Source organism: Mya arenaria, chromosome 6 (assembly GCF_026914265.1).
Source record: "Mya arenaria isolate MELC-2E11 chromosome 6, ASM2691426v1".
Lineage (NCBI taxonomy): Eukaryota > Metazoa > Mollusca > Bivalvia > Myida > Myidae > Mya > Mya arenaria.
In genome coordinates, this window is record NC_069127.1 from 47,736,689 (window position 1) to 47,753,129 (window position 16,441).

At 35.1% G+C, this 16,441-nt stretch overlaps 1 protein-coding gene across 3 annotated transcripts in view; it reads right to left on the reverse strand.

Moving 5' to 3' along the window:
- LOC128238566 (paraspeckle component 1-like) overlaps nucleotides 1-16,441 on the reverse strand; it is a 37,013-nt gene that overhangs the window by 14,141 nt on the left and 6,431 nt on the right. For 2 of the 3 annotated variants that reach the window (XM_052954618.1, XM_052954616.1), the window contains exons 2-7: nucleotides 13,392-13,693; nucleotides 12,937-13,229; nucleotides 9,319-9,403; nucleotides 6,005-6,197; nucleotides 4,257-4,379; nucleotides 2,034-2,201 (exon numbers count right to left, since the gene is read on the reverse strand). In XM_052954618.1, coding sequence (XP_052810578.1) covers nucleotides 2,034-2,201; nucleotides 4,257-4,379; nucleotides 6,005-6,197; nucleotides 9,319-9,403; nucleotides 12,937-13,229; nucleotides 13,392-13,693 — 1,164 coding nt within the window. The remainder of the gene's footprint in view (nucleotides 1-2,033; nucleotides 2,202-4,256; nucleotides 4,380-6,004; nucleotides 6,198-9,318; nucleotides 9,404-12,936; nucleotides 13,230-13,391; nucleotides 13,694-16,441) is intronic. The other variant, XM_052954617.1, reaches the window with a different exon arrangement.

A 16,441-nucleotide genomic window follows, 5' to 3' on the forward strand; every position in this document is an offset into this window, starting at 1 on the left:
ATTTATTACTGGACAGTCCATAATGACTCAGCAGCTAACAGAAGAACATACTGTTATTCCTCAAGATCAAAGCGTCGTAGACATAAACATGCAGTTTTTGTTCATCGTGACACACATTTATGATCCTTTAATATTCATACAAATAATTTGTTTTATACCCACAGAGCTACAGATAAGTTTCTTCATAAAAGTGTAATGTACACCAGTGTGCAATTTTATTAAGTGTACCAGGGTTTTGAACACTCTGGTAATACACATCAAAGTGTACTGGCTCTTCTATTCAATGTGTTAACATACATACATTCAAATCCTAATCTACTTCTATCTTTTATGCACATGATCAGTAATTTTCTGGGGGGTTTTGTGTTACCAATTCTTTAACTATTTTTGTCAACAGCTACATATCAACCTTTTTTCCCAATATTAGCAACACAAATGTTATAAATATCAACAATCATCCGAAATTTATAGCATAGCAGGATGAGATTCAACAATTTCCCCTGTTACGAAGTTCAACATGAATATGTTTATTCATGAGAAAGTTATAATTATCTATGAAGAAAACCACTTTCATTCGCCTAAGTCACCCAGTAGATCTACCCGAAACAGTCAAAGTGTTTGTCATACTGATACAACCTAACACAGTTTTTGTTCCTACCAGTTCAAACTTAAGCCTGAGTTTAATTTATATTTTGTGATTTTTAAATTGTATATATGCATATAAAGACCCTTGTCTGCAGCTCTGATACCCAAAACGTTACGATGCTAAACAGAGAAGGTGACACACATACATGTTTCACAAAGATTGTTACAATGTCTCCATCATTGCCTGATAGGAAAACTTATACTTTGTCTCAAAGGACAATACCAAATAGCATATTGAAAACATCATGAATTGATAAACTTGTTCAAAGAAAATATAGTTAAAAGAAATAAGTTATTTCACTGTATGTTGATGAAAGTACATGAAAGGATAATAATATATGATCTTGTCATAAAAATGAAACAAGCGGCAGCTGCCTCTTCCAGATAGTTGAGGGTTTGAAAGTTTTTCATTCATAATCACTTCATGTACAACAATACAGGATTAATTTTATTAAACTTTTTTGTAGAATAAGACCATAAATATATGTATTTCTATATATACAGCATAACAACACAGCATGACTAACTTTCAAGAACAATGCTACAAGTGAACATCTTCACACTTAATATGACAAACTCAGGATAAGACAATGCCTTGATTTTACTTTCTTCAATTGTCTTCAAAGGTATTGATTTTATTCCAATAAAGCATTATTTTAAATACTACAGATCAAAATACAAATATTAAAAACACTCCTTGTCTCTGACATTGTCACAAAATGTGGAAACTGCAAACGCTGATGCATTTTTCAAGGGATTGTTTTATTAGGTCCATTTAGGTACACATAAATAAGGTAAAAACTACCACTCTCTTCAAGTACACAATCAATCTTTCTTTCTGCCCTTCTGATGTCAGTGATACAGACTTAAATGCCACAACATTTGATCCCTAAAGGAGTTATTGAACTTCAACAACTTCAATCCAACAACAGATAAAACTATGGTACAAAACCCAACACACAAGCATGAACATAATTATAATTTTGTACAAATTGAAAGCATAAAAAAATAGTGCTGATTGAAATTTTAATGATTCACTTTAACAATCCAATGAAATTTAAGAATATTCCTACTGATTTCCCTGCATGTTCTGGTATTGATTCAAGTAAAATATGTAAACTTGGGGTACTTCAATTTATGACAGTACTGGGAATCTTCATACTCCAAGTGGTTTCATATATCCTTGGTTTATAATCTAGTCAGTGTACTTGACATTTCAACAACTTGTTACAAAATCCCATACATCTCTTAAATGCTATGACAAAAGTTGTTGCCTGCAACAGCAGTAATTTTGTTTTCCACAAACCACCATATAAATTATAAGCAATATTGGAAATAGGCAAGTCTTTATGACACTGCAGCAAAACCTGCAAAACAGGTGTACATACCATGTGATCGCCTTTCATGGGTCTGTCCATGTTACCATGAGGTGGCCGGTCCATTCCAACAGGCCGGTCCATGTCCATTTTAGGGCGATCCCCCCCAGGGCTTCCGCCAGGCATCGGGAACCGCGGACCATCCATATTGCCACCCTGCTTACCAGAAAATAAGCCTCTCTGAAGGAAAACGGTCACTTTACTACACACTTAGGCAAAAGCTGGAAGCACATGCAGTGGAAGATTAGGCAGAGTCAGATAGAGCATCATAATTAATTGCTTTTTTAAAACATAAAAGCAAGCAAGAACAAGAGCTGTCACAGTATGTGACGAATGCCCCCAAATGTGACATTGACCTATGAACAAGGTCAGTACATGAAAATTGATCTTGCCTTTACGTGTCAAATACATATGGCAAGTTATTTTAAATTGCCTCTGATCATAAAACACCCATATTTGACAACCTACACTCTTATATTCAGCATTCCATTGTGAATAAACACTAAGTGTATCTTTCACCTTAGAGATAGGGAAACGGGTCTTGCACGCGACTCATGGTCTTGGTATGTCGAACACATGTGGCAAGTCATTTTAAAATCAGTCCATACAAGAGAAAGTAACAGCTCGGACACGACAACCTATTCTCTATGTCCTTATATATACAGCATTCCATTGTGAATAAACACCTAAGTGTGACCTTGACCTTAAAGGTAGGGACACGGGTCTTGCACACGACACATCGTCTTTGTATGTGGAACACATGTGGCAAGTTATTTTAAAATCTGCCCTTACAAGGGAAGTTACAGCCCGGACACGAGTTATTGAGCCAGACACACCGATGGACGGACGGACGGTGCGATTTTAATATGCCCACCTTCGGGGGCACAAAAAGAAGATAACAAACAATTGTCAACTCTAATGTCAGCCTTCAGGCCTTTTTTGGGTCATATTTTCCCAATAGGGAAAAAAGCAACAGTAAAAAATAAAAAATAAACATATTTTTTTGGAAGTCTTTTTACTTGTATTTATTTATTCAGCATCCTAATGAAATCTGTGTTAAAAAGTTTTGGGGATTATTGAATTCAGAAATTGTTTTTCATCGCATTAGGCGATCAGTATGCAACGGATTGATATTTCAGCCATTTCAGATCTTTTGAAAGGGAAAAAAACAAATATTTTAATAATTCCCTCATTTGCAGGAGACAGAAAAGCATGTTCTTATACCATACAATTTTCCAAATTTTTTATGTAAACTGTAAAGTGATGTTTATTTTCTGAAAATGAGATTTCTTGCGACACAAATTTTCCCAAAATGGGCAGAAAAAGGCCTGGCCTTAATAACATAACAAACGCTATTTTTTGGGAGAGTTGTAGGGGTTACCAAAGAACAAGCAAGTGGTGTAAGGATGCCTGAAGCAGCAAAATTAAAATCCAATGACATCTAAATTGTAAAATACTATTGTAATCTGTACATAAAATGCACCATAAATTGTAACAGTAATTCAAAACAACAGTTTGAAAGCAAATTTCAGCCAAATACCACATGCAATACAAGACAATCAAGATTTAAAAAACAATGGTACACAATAAAGAAGTGCATGCACCGTTTTCAAAAACAAAATAATTATACCAGTAATCAATTTTAACGTACTTATTTCACAACATTTGTGAAACAAGTTATTACAACATTATATTAATCACTCTTGTTGGCACAATGTTATGTGAGAGTGTGGTCATGTGAAGAGGGAGGAAACCCAATTGTCCGGCTTGGTGACCAGAAACCAAACTCACATTGCCCTGGCCAGGAATCAAGCTTGGGTTTCCTAGGTGAAAAGTGAGTGCAATTACCACTGCGCTAACTGGACAACCAGTAATTAAAAATTTTGCCCAACTTCAGACAGGGTAGGTACTATTGAAGCAACTGAGTAAATTCTGTACCAATTTTCAGAATTGTCCTCAGAATTGTCCTGTATACCAAAACATTACTCATACATTTCAACCAGTGGTTTTCTCCACTAATATTATTTTCAATTTTATCCTTGCTGTTTTCTTAAAATTTTAAGATTTTGCTGAATATTCAACTCCCAGAACCCCTCACAAGTTTAAAAACATTATTTTTTTAATAACAAAGAGGCAAGAACAAGTTGGTAAAAAACTTGTGTTTCTCTTTAAATGTGTGTGCTTTTATACCATTCCCGGGAACTTAGGAATTGTTTGCCTCTACAGTATACTTACAGGTCCAGGCTGACGGCCAGGTTCCATGTTCATGCCCGGAGGTACAGGAGGTGGAGCCATTGGCATTGGGGGCGTGTTTGGCCCGCGGTTGTCATTCGGGCGACTCTCCATCATCCCTCCTGGCTGGAAAATATATTCGTATGGGATTATGATAAATTTCAGAAGAGATTCAAAACATTAAGCATGCCAATATCAAATATCAGTCTAATAATATACAGAAAAAAGTTTTTATGTTTTAAAAATCTGAACACATTTGTATTACCAGGGCTTCTTAAACTTTAGAACCTCAATCGGTCCGGACCCGGCGACGACCCCCCTCCCCCCTCAAAAACAGAAAGACCTGTTCACAAGTCTGATTTTATAGAAATGTCATACATTTTCGCGACGTCTTTTCTGTTAATTTTTTTGCGATGTGGCAATTCGTAAGAGGGCTCTAGAGCCAGCATAGCGGATTCGGATAGTCATTGATATAAGTTTAATTCAAATGAGATTCTCATTGAATTCTGCGGCGTTTCTAACAAGAAAGACTGTGATCGTAATTAACTGTGGCTGTCGGGAGGCGGTCAGACGACAAAAAATGAAACAGTATTATGATTTATTTGCTTAATGCTTCTTTAGTGGTTCAACATTCAACTGATAATCTTGAATAATAGTATATATCTAGATTTATAATCGGGGCAACAAGCTTAAAGTGTGATATCGACAACGATTTTTTCATTACTGCGAATAAATATGACGTAAGCGGCGGACACAGCTGTCAGACTATGTACTGTAGTTAATCAAGAGTATCGCTGTTGATATCCTATATATTATTACGTTAATTAATTCGGTATTTTAATCAGGGATGTGATCGACCTGTCAACTGGAGGGCTGAAACCATTTCGGCCTTGGGTCCTTGGGGCACTTTTGGGGACAAAAGCACACTGCCGTAGAAGAAAAACTGGCTTTTTAGAAGCTCTGTTGAGGGTTCTTCTGACTTTAAATTTGAAACAAACTGGTATATCAACTCTAACAACCAAAAGCACTCTAGAAACTTTGTAAATCAGCTAAAAAAAATAAATTTAAAAAAATCTTTTGGGGGGGGGGGGGGGGGGGGGTCCCTGGGGCCATTGGATCCGTGGAATTCCGCAGACAAATCACATCCCTGTTTAATGCTTTCACGGATTAACAATGACATGCATTTATCTTTAAAGCTGTTTTTAATCAGCAATAATGGTTCTTTATAACAATTTAAATTTAACCGTTTTGTAATCAACAAACGGATATCATGTAATGATTGATGACGACATAGCATATTGCCATGTGAAAATATGGACCGATTTTAACACTTATTTAGGAAAGCTGCAAGCAGATAATTAACACATAGTTTGTTTAATTGTGTCTTCTGCTTATACCAAAACACGTGATTGGACCGATTGCAAGCGTCTGCTAATTAACAGATAGGCTATAGAGTGATCAGCGTAGCGGAAAAAGCAGCTGGCCGCATCGGTCTCATGGTAACCAAGACACTTTTATGACCTATTGGATGTAGTTTTGAATGTAGACGTTTTGGACCGAAATTACAAAAAAAAATTAGAAAATTTTGGACCAATTTTTTTTACACTTTTTGAAACTAAATTCGGTCTGGCTTGGTCAAAATCGGTCCAGACCGGCAAATTGCCGTTTTGAGAAGCCCTGTGTATTACATTAACCACATGCAACCTGTTTTTATTATAAGATATATTCAGGAGCTATGTAATGTCTCTTACCCTGTCCCCTCTCATCATGTCATCAGGACGACCACTGAGCCCCCTGTTGGGCCCGCCCTGATTCATTCCCCCATCCCGCCCCCGATTAATCTCATTGGATGCCCGCATCATCATCTCTCTTCGACGTTCTTCCTCTTCCCGTCGCATCATGCTGTCTGGCGGCCCCCCAACTCCACCCATCTGCTGCTTCCGCCTGATGAGAACACATAAATCTACGTATCTCAATGACATACTGGTGCTGCAGGCTGTATCAAAACTATCAGAGTAAATTATCAAAATCAGGAATACTGCACGATTCTTAAGATGGTTGCAATTGGGAATGGGTCATAATACCTGACCTGTGTGACACAATATAAGTAGAAAAAAGGCCTGTATTTCTACATGTAATTATAGCAACTGATTATTTCATAAACCTTTTTTATAGCCCATAAAAACCAATCTATGCAATACACAGTCTGATGCAGTGTGTGTTTACCAATTGACATGTTGCATTATAAATGCTACGTCGGGAGGCAACATTTTTTTCGAATGAAGACTTGAAACAAAAATAACTTCACTATTTCATCGCCATTTTAAATGAAACATAGCGCAGTCTACGCTGCCAACGAAGCCCTGCCTTTGGTCTTTTACCAGAGTTTGAGTTGAGAGTTTCGTTTCTTAAAACATTTTTGACAAACCTTTTCACAAAATGGCCATCTGACGGTGCAATGTCAAAACATTATTTTGTTTTTGACGAAACCAGTCATCGAAATTAGACTTTTGGATGAACAAGCCCGAATTCTTATACTATTGCATGGAATTATATTTATGAACAAGCCCTGCTATATAAAATTCAGAATTTGAGCAAGCCCGGAAGACATTTTACCAGTGCAGGGCTGGCGGGCTTGTGCTAATTTCGACCACTGCGAAACTTATCACCTTATCAAACACCGGTAATAAAACAAAGGCAGGGCTCTTTAAGTGGTATAGACATCCCCTTTGTTTCAATTCAAATGGTGTAGTAAAAGAAGTTCTTTAGTTTATGTCTTCATTTTAAGCAAAATATTGCCTTCCGACATAGCATTTATGATGTAATTGACCATGTGGTATACACACACTGCTAATGGCCTAAGGCTGATAATCTCTTTAAAAAGAGTTTACAGAATGTTTACCAAGTTGTTTTTATTTATTACTGTGTTTAACTCATCAGATTTTTACGATCAAACAAATCATGATTTGTGTTCAGATAAAAATATATTAGCCTTTACAAAAAAAATTAGCTACTTGGACACAAAGTCCCCAGTTTAATATGTTCCTATTATTATCTGTACTCAAATCATACGCTGACTTTTTGTTTTGATCATCCACGTCAAATGAGTTAAACATAATGAATTATAAAAATAAAAATAACAAGAGCCCTCGTAAGACAGCTTGCTCGACTACCCCGCTTTGACTTAGAATACAATAACGATGTAATAATACCAAGTTTGGTCTCTTTATGTCAAACCTAACTAAAATTATTGGATACATAAGGTGACTTTGATGCTGCCAGCCCGCCCAAACGATGACGCAAGTAATTCAAATAACTTGATTTCCCATTATGAAAATGTGGTTAAGAATATACAAATATGCCTTTCAATGGAAATAAAAAAAAAAATTAAAAAAAGGGAAAAAAAGGCCATAATTTGTATTTAGGCTTAAAACGGAGTTATGTTTCTTGTTGTTAGATGGTCGTAAATAATTTTGAATTTTATGAAGTGCATTTAATAAACAGTATAGAAGTTTGTTTTTTTTAAATCCCAACTTGCCCTTAACTTTTATTTGCCTAAAACTTTAACCTAAGTCAATAAGGGGCCATAACTTGTATTAAGGATATGGAGTTATGTAATCCTATTGGGTGATGGTCCTGAACAAGTATTAAGTCAATTGAATGAAGGGTATAGAAGTTATTAAACAATATCCCAACCTGCCCTAAAACTTTAACCTAAGTTCCATAGTCAATCAGGGGCCATAATTTGTATAAAAGATAATATGGAGTTATCTAACCTCATTATGTGATGGCTCTGAACATCTGTGTGAAGTATTAAGTCAATTGAATGAAAGGTATTGGAGTTTTAAGTGAAAATCCCAACTTGCCCTAAAACTTTAACCTGCCCTAAAACTTGAACCTAAGTCAATCAGGGGCCATAACTTGTATTAATGATTATATGGAGTTATGTAACCTCATTGTGTGATGGTCCTGAACAACTATGTGAAGTATTAAGTCAATTGAACAAAGGATATAGAAGTTATTAATAAATATTCCAACTTGCCCTAAAACTTTAACCTAAGTTCCATAGTCAATCAGGGGCCATAATCTGTGTAAAGAATGATATGGAGTTATCTAACCTCATCATGTGATGACCCTGAACAAATGCGTGAAGTATTAAGTCAATTGAATGTAGGATATTGGACTTATAAGTGAAAATCCCAACTTGCCCTAAAACTTTAACCAGACGCCAACGCCGAGGCGAGTAGTATAGCACACCTATTCTTCGAATAGTCGAGCTAAAAATTGCAGCATATGGCAACCTTTTAGAGAAGTTTCATTGTCATAGATCAAACTGTACAAATTTGTGCAGATAAGGTTTTCTTAATAGTAAATAATGTTGACAATGATGATGACCTATTGACCCCAAAACCCCTAGGGGTCATCTTCTGGTCTAGTGTAACATCTGTTAAATGCCGATGATTTATACTGTTGCTAAGTTATTGTTCAGGCCAAGTGTTTATTGGGCTGTTGACTATGACTATTTGTGCTGGTATAATAGGGTTTTATTGTTGCCAATTAAAGGCTCATCTTTTTAAAATATATAAGTAACCCAAAAATGCCTCTGAAACACTTATCTTATAGTTAGTTTACTCTTTGATATCAAAATTGTGGGAAAAAAATAGATGGGTAACCATTTGCCACACTTTATTTCGTAATATTTAAAAAAAAAATAACAAGCCATGACAGATTCACTTCAAACAACATCAGTCATACAGATTGCAGGAACTTAAGTTTAGAATATGAATTCGAAGATTCCGGAAGCCCAAATGGCATATGCTTTAAATACTGTTTTGCGCCCAAAAAATGTTTTACATGTTATATTCATCACTTTGGTTATAAAAGAAAGGTTAGGATGTTTTTCAAACAATGTAATAATTTTCCTCTAAATTCAGTTTCAACAATCAGTTGAGGAAATACATTACATTCCATTTGGCCAATGAAAGGATTATGAACTCAACTAGGCTTATTCTTGACAAGTAATCCCAGAACTTGAAGCTTGTAAAGGGCAGGTAGTTGTACTCACCTGGCCTCTTGTTCCTGACGTCGCCTCACATGTTCATTCTTCATTTCATCCAGCCTCTTCAGCTCCTCCTGCTGTCTCATCAGGTCTGCAAACAAAATACACATTCCCATTCATGGGCCATGCAACCATACATACTCATTGTCTTTAAACTAACACAAAATGATGAAGTAAACTATGATGAATTTAATATGATAAGGATATCAAGATCACATGGACAAAACCTGAAAAAAGTCCTGGGGGCCTTGGTGTGTGCAATGCAACACCCTGATTGGGGACCCAAGCGGTCATAAGCCCGCAGAAGCTCTTGAAAATTATGTTTTTTGAGTCTTAGACACCATTGTCAAATCGCTATTGAAAAATATTATCAAAGTGATTCAGGAAATCCGTCAGCCATGTTATATTTCTCTTTCCAAGTGTGTGATGAAACACAAATTGCAATGAAAAGTCCTATCACACTGTGTCTATGAACCAGAAATAAGGATTAGAAAGTTTCAGAACTGCTGTGTTAAGAGTTAGTAATGGGTTATTTTGAGATTACCTATCACTCCAAAGGACCTTTCATTTTATTGCTTGTTAAGTCAGTTTCAAGAATGTTTTTTTTTTGCCAATTGTGTTCTGTTGTTTATACATTTTTTTACCCTAAAGCATTCATTCAATCATGAATGTCGCAAAAATCAATTCCCCTGATTTCGTAAGATTTTTGAACGTCATTAATTGTGCTAGGTTGCTTGCCAGAGATGGCAGAGTAGTTATGATTAATCCGGCATATCATCAAACAGATAATCTCACATATATGTCTGTTGTAACAATTGGAATCAACAAGAGCTGTCACAGAGACAGCGTGCTCGACTATTCCGCCGCTTTTCAATGTAATGATTGAAAAGTTTTGGCGAAACATGCATGGATCACTGTTAGATTAGATTTCAATGCAATACATGGTGTGCTGAGATATAAACATAAATGTGGTTCCATGCAAAATATTAACGAGAGTTTCTAAGTCTAATAATAAAGGGCCATTATTTGCAAAATGCAGTGATCTAACTTGGTTATTCAATTAAGTTGGGTGGTTGAATACCATCGTATAAAGTCTCAATGCAATACATCAAATAGTTGCTGAGATATTATCCTATGTGTGCTAACATGCAAGACCTTAACCAGAATTTCTAAGTCGCATAATAAAGGGGCAAAAAATTATATATTATAAAAGATAGAGTTATCTTACTTGATTAAATAAGAAGGTTAAATAGATGGGAGCCTGTGTGTAAAGTTTCAATGCAATGCATGATGTATTCGCTGAGGTATTGACTTAAAAGTGGTTACATGCAAAACCTTAATCAGAATTTCTATGTCAAATAAAAAAGGGGCCATTATTTTAATTTAATGCAAACTGGAGTTATCTTACTTGGTTATTTAAGCAGATGGTTGGGTACCATTGTATAAAGTCTCAATGCAATCCATCAAGTAATTGCTGAGATATTAACCTATGTGTGCTTACATGCAAAACCTTAACCAGAATTTCTAAGTCAAATAATAAAGGCCCATAATTTGCATTATATTCACCAAAGTGTTATCTGGGAATACATATCTAATGTTTCAATGCAATACATGATATATTTGCTGAAATATTGACTTATATGTGGTTACATGCAAAACCTTAACCAGAATTTCTAAGTCGAATAATAAAGGGCAATTATTTTGCATTAAATGCAAACTAGAGTTATCTAACTTGGCTAATTAAGTACGTTGGATGGTTGACTACCAATGTATATAAAGTCTCAATGCAATACCTTAAGTAGTTGCTGAGATATTAACCTATGTGTGCTTACACGCAAAACCTTAACCAGAATTTCTAAGTCGAATAATAAAGGGCAATTATTTGCATTAAATGCAAACTGGAGTTATCTAACTTGGTTAATTTAGTAGGTTGGATGTTGAGTACCATTGTATCAAGTATCAATGCAATACCTCAAGTAGTTGCTGAGATATTAACCTATGTGTGCTTACACGCAAAACCTTAACCAGAATTTCTAAGTCAAATAATAAAGGCCTATTATTTGCATTATATTCAAATAATTGTTATCTAACTTCATTAATTTACTATGTAAGATAGTTGGGAATATATATATCCAAAGTTTCAATGCAATAACTGATGTATTTACTGAGATAATGACTTAAAGGTGCTTACATGCAAAACCTTAACCAAGGTGTGACGACAATGCCGACGCCACCGCCAACGCCAGGGTGAGTAGTATAGCTCTCCTTATTCTTTGAATAGTCGAGCTAAAAAGGGGTACCTTACATCAGATTTACACAAGTTGGATAAATGTCCCTAAGAGCCTTTCAAAAACCAGGAATCTGATATATACTGGAAACTTTCACCAAAGTATTAAAACATCAACCTAGAAAGCCTCAAGACAAAGCTGGACTTTTATCATATACTGTCAAATCATTAATGTTCGTGGGGCATTAATGTTCGTGGTTTTCATGGGTTGGGTGATCCACGAATTCAAGATCCCACGAAATACAAACCATTTATTCACTTTTTCAATTGCCTTGTTAAGTACATACTCTAGTATATTCTTTACAGAGGTCGCAGTATACAGTGTTAAAACCTGTCTCACTGTATAACTTACGATCATTATTCTGTTAATATATTATAACTGCCTTTAACAAATAATGAACCAAATCAATTAAATGTGTTTTATGCAGCAAATGACAGTTATAAGCACGTGTTTAAACGTGTGCTGTTAATGAAAATCTCCAAGTTTACAAGATGTGCGTGATGAGTGTCCATACTCGATTTTTTATTCAATGAAATAATTAATCGATTATTAGTATATTGAAGGTTACTAAGCACCGAACGAGACAATATACGCACCTTTTCGATGTTTTCACAGTTTGCAAAATTCTTAATTGGCATTCAATGGCATTCCCTATCTGTATTTATGATCAGGGTACATCTTCTTTTATTACCTTTATTCCCAATTAAATCGATAAGTGACATGGGTATATGCACTAATTGGCATGTCGTACCACATTAGCAAGTGTCATAAACCAAGTGACGTAGAAGAAGGAAATCACGGGTCAGCGTGGGATATTATGCAGACGATCTAGGACGATCGCATCTTCGATTTTTTTTTTTTTTTTTCAAAAATGAAAATCCACGAATTCAAGTACCCACGAAATTGTTTTTTTTTCGGCAAACCACGAAATTTCATGCACACGAACATTAATGATTTCACAGTACAAGTAAATGTACATTAATTCTATTGTGAAAATACTGAAAGACACAAAGTTTATTTCAATGTCATAACTATGCTGTCTGCCTTAAAATAGTTAACCTGTAAGGTTTATTTACTTTAGTTACTCTTAACCTGAACAGTTTGATCCTGGGAAAAACAGGTAGCAATTCTTTGAAAAAAATAAATAAGAGTATTGCTTAACCTACAACAGAGATCTTACTTTTTTCTGGATAAGTTATAGTACTGTAGGCAAGAATTTTGGGGACCTCTAACACAGCAGGTTACAAAGGGGCAACCAAAAATAGCAGGGTGGGCTGCTTTAAATGCCATGTTATAATACTGCAAAGTGAAAAACTCAAGAACTTGCTCTACCTACCTTGTCTAATTTGTTCCGCCTGAAAGTCAAAGACCGCTGTCTCCATCTCCTCAGCAAGCCTGTGACGCTCTTGCTCCATGTCTTTCTTCACCATCTCAATCCTCTCACGTTCCATATTGTCAATCTCTCGATGTTTCAGCCCAAACTCATATTCGAATGCTCCAGGAGGTGCAAACCTGGGCTCTTTTTCCCGATCCTGCCGGAAGCCATCATTCCGCTGCACAAATTTTTCTGTCAGACCATCATCTTCATCTCGCTGTTCAAGCATCTCAACTCTGACTGGTCTTGGGAATCTGTTTAAAAAATTATGTCCACCAATTAAAAAATATTGTCTCCAAGGAAAAAGCATAACTGTAAGATTGAATAAAATACTTATATACATAATTTTATCAAGAGAATATACATGAACTATTATGAAAATAATCCTAATAATATTATGAAAGCTAAGAACATACGATGAGAGCAAGAAGACACCCTCATTTATTCGCTTGAATGCTGCCTGAGCTCCTGGCTTCCTTGCAAACTCTACCAATCCCTCGCACAAGGACTTGCCCCTGTCATCCACAAACACTACTGCACGCTCAACTTCACCAAACTGTGAAAACGCCTTCTCAAGAAGTTCATTTGACACGAATGGAGATAGGTTGAAAATCTTGAGAGCTGCACCATGTGTAGCAAATCTAACTCTGAGGACACGATTATTCCTCATCTGTCCATCTAGTTCAATTTTGGCCTTTTCTGCATTTATTCTGTAGTCCTAAAAAATACGAAGAATAAATAAGACGGACAATAAACTTTGAGTCTTGTCGTTGATTTTTTTTTTAATTGCAAGAACATTTAATGATATATGACAAAATGCCAGTTTTACAAACAGCCACAAAAAAGCACTTTCATACTCTAGTTTTTCCAACTTTTTGAGAATTGTGTCAGGGCCCTTGGAATTGTAAAAATAGTGATAAATTGCCTAAAATTGTTAATTACCCCAAGATTTATTTCAAACAAAGCAAAAAACCCTGTACATGTGTATAAAGATCTATATATATATATATCTCTAAATAATGCCAACTCCTCCAGTGCTCCAGCCAGGATTTAAAAAAGGACAGGGTGGAGTTTTGAAAAGAGCAAGCTGCATGAGTCGCGTAGGGGCGAATGGGGTTGGTTGAAGGGTCTCCCCCTAGAATTTTTTTTGTTTTTATACTCAATTTAAATCATTTTCCATGATTTCAAGACTTGAACAAAATGTTGTTTTTTCTCAAAATTCGTAAGGGTGTGTTTGAATGTCAAAATTAAAATTTGTCTTTTTGTCTGGTAGTATGATTGTACTTGTCTGGAGTCTTCTTTAGTGCAATGTCACATTTTTCTCCTAAAATCATGTAAAATGAAGAAAACACAAAGACAGTTAAACATTTGAAGCAATTATAATGGCAATTATACAAAAACAAATATGTAGGGGACAAATCTTAGTTTGGTATGATCGGGATTGGGTATGAAAGTTACATTCAGCCTGGCTGTTATATAATTGTCCTTGGTAAAATAATGTTTAATACGCTGATGTTTTTTAATAAAATGACTATTGACAATAAAAATCACTGCCCTTGCTTAAAAAAATACTTATAAAACATAGAACATTGATAAAATAACTCCAAAATTCGTTCTGACAAAATGGCGGTTTCAGCGAATTTTGACATCATCGTAGACATAAAAGGTAAATGCTGCATCATGCTTTTTCTGCCCATTTTGGAAAAAAAGACCATAGACATTTTTGGAAATATTGCGTCGTGAAAATGCCGAAATTTTACAGTTAGAAGAAAAAGCTGTCTAGTCTCCTGCGAATTAGGAAATGATTTAATATTAGTTTATTTTCCCTTCAAAAGACCCACAATGGCTGAAATATCAATCCTTGGGGTGTAAATATCTATTGCAATAAATCATGACAGAAAATATTTCATATTTCAGATCTCTGAAAGTGATGAAAATCAATGATTTCTGAGTTCAATTACCAAAAAAAATTCACATAACATAATTTATTAGGATGCTGAAAATGAACCAGTACAGGTGAATACAATTTCTAAAAAAAAAAAATTTTTTTTTTTTTTTTGGATTGGGATTTTTTTCTGAAGATTGGGAAAAATATCTAAACTCTTATATTTTGCTTTGGGAATGGGTCCGATAGTCGGATCCATGGGTACTATAGAAAAAGCCCTGATATTTTTGTGGGTTACAAGGAAATTTTCATCATGAATATTTTACAAATAAACTTTCAAAACATTTACTAAAAAGTGATGTATTTGATTGTGTTAGCTCCACCTTTCTTATGTTTACAAATCTGCAGTGACAGTCTGCTTCAAATGAACAATGTTTAAAATGGCGTGTCTCGTCTGTACAATACAATTAACAATTATTTTAAAAGGTTTAATAGTGCTTGACAACATTTTTCACCATCCCTTCGCATTTTCTATCTCATTTTCAGTGTACGAAATTTGGCTTTGAATCCACTAGCCCATTCGGGCTACCAGATAGGAAATTTTACTAGCCCGAAACCAATTTCACTAGCCCAAATTTAAACACTTCAAAGTAACACTCGTTTGGAATAATTTTTGAAAGTTTGAATACGATTCCACAACGATTCTGATCATCTAATCAAGCACGCTCATACAGTTTCAATAAATGCTCCCCAATCTGAACTATGTGTCAATAATAAATTATAGTCATACATATATAAGTGTAGTCATCAAAAGTTCAGTAACTAATAAAGTTTTCGAAAAGGTAATACGAGAAAAAAGAGAAAAATATTTTCTGAACATATCATTTATTTAATGGAAAGAGTTATGCATGTACTATAAGTTCTGTTATACAATGCATCCTTGTCAAATCCGATATGCACCAGCGAGTTTCAGCAAAAATATAGATTGCCAATATCCTATAATTGTTCTTTAAAAATTAAGGGCAAAGCTATTCAAAGGTGTAAAAAAGAACCTTACTGTACTGTACACAGACAACGAGTTAACTATATCCGACAGTTCTCCCTTCACTTTGATTAAATTTGTCAGGAAGTAAGCGGGCACCTGTTTCCTCCGCATTTAAGACAACTTTTGTAGAATGATTATGTTCTGTTCGCATTAAAAACTTAAATATCTTTCTTTCTTTTTCAGCTATTAAATAAATAAAATATATTTAAATGAAATTATAAAATATCAATGTTGCTATTGCTATTTTAGCATTGTTGATTTTCATAGCCATCGTTGTTGTCGAAAACTGCCGACTTTATCCGTTAATTTACATAATGGGCGGAGTTAATGACGTCATAAGAGTTTGACTGCTGCTAATAGACACAGTTACTGGTTAGAAACTGATCGATAATTACTTGTCACTTCGGGCGTTAATTCATTTTGACATGTGTTTATATTCATTGATTAAATAAACAAACATTGAGCACATGGCTTGATCCCTAAATAGCAGAGCAATTAGCTTTTTTATCATCGTAAATTTCGGCGAAACCGACTTC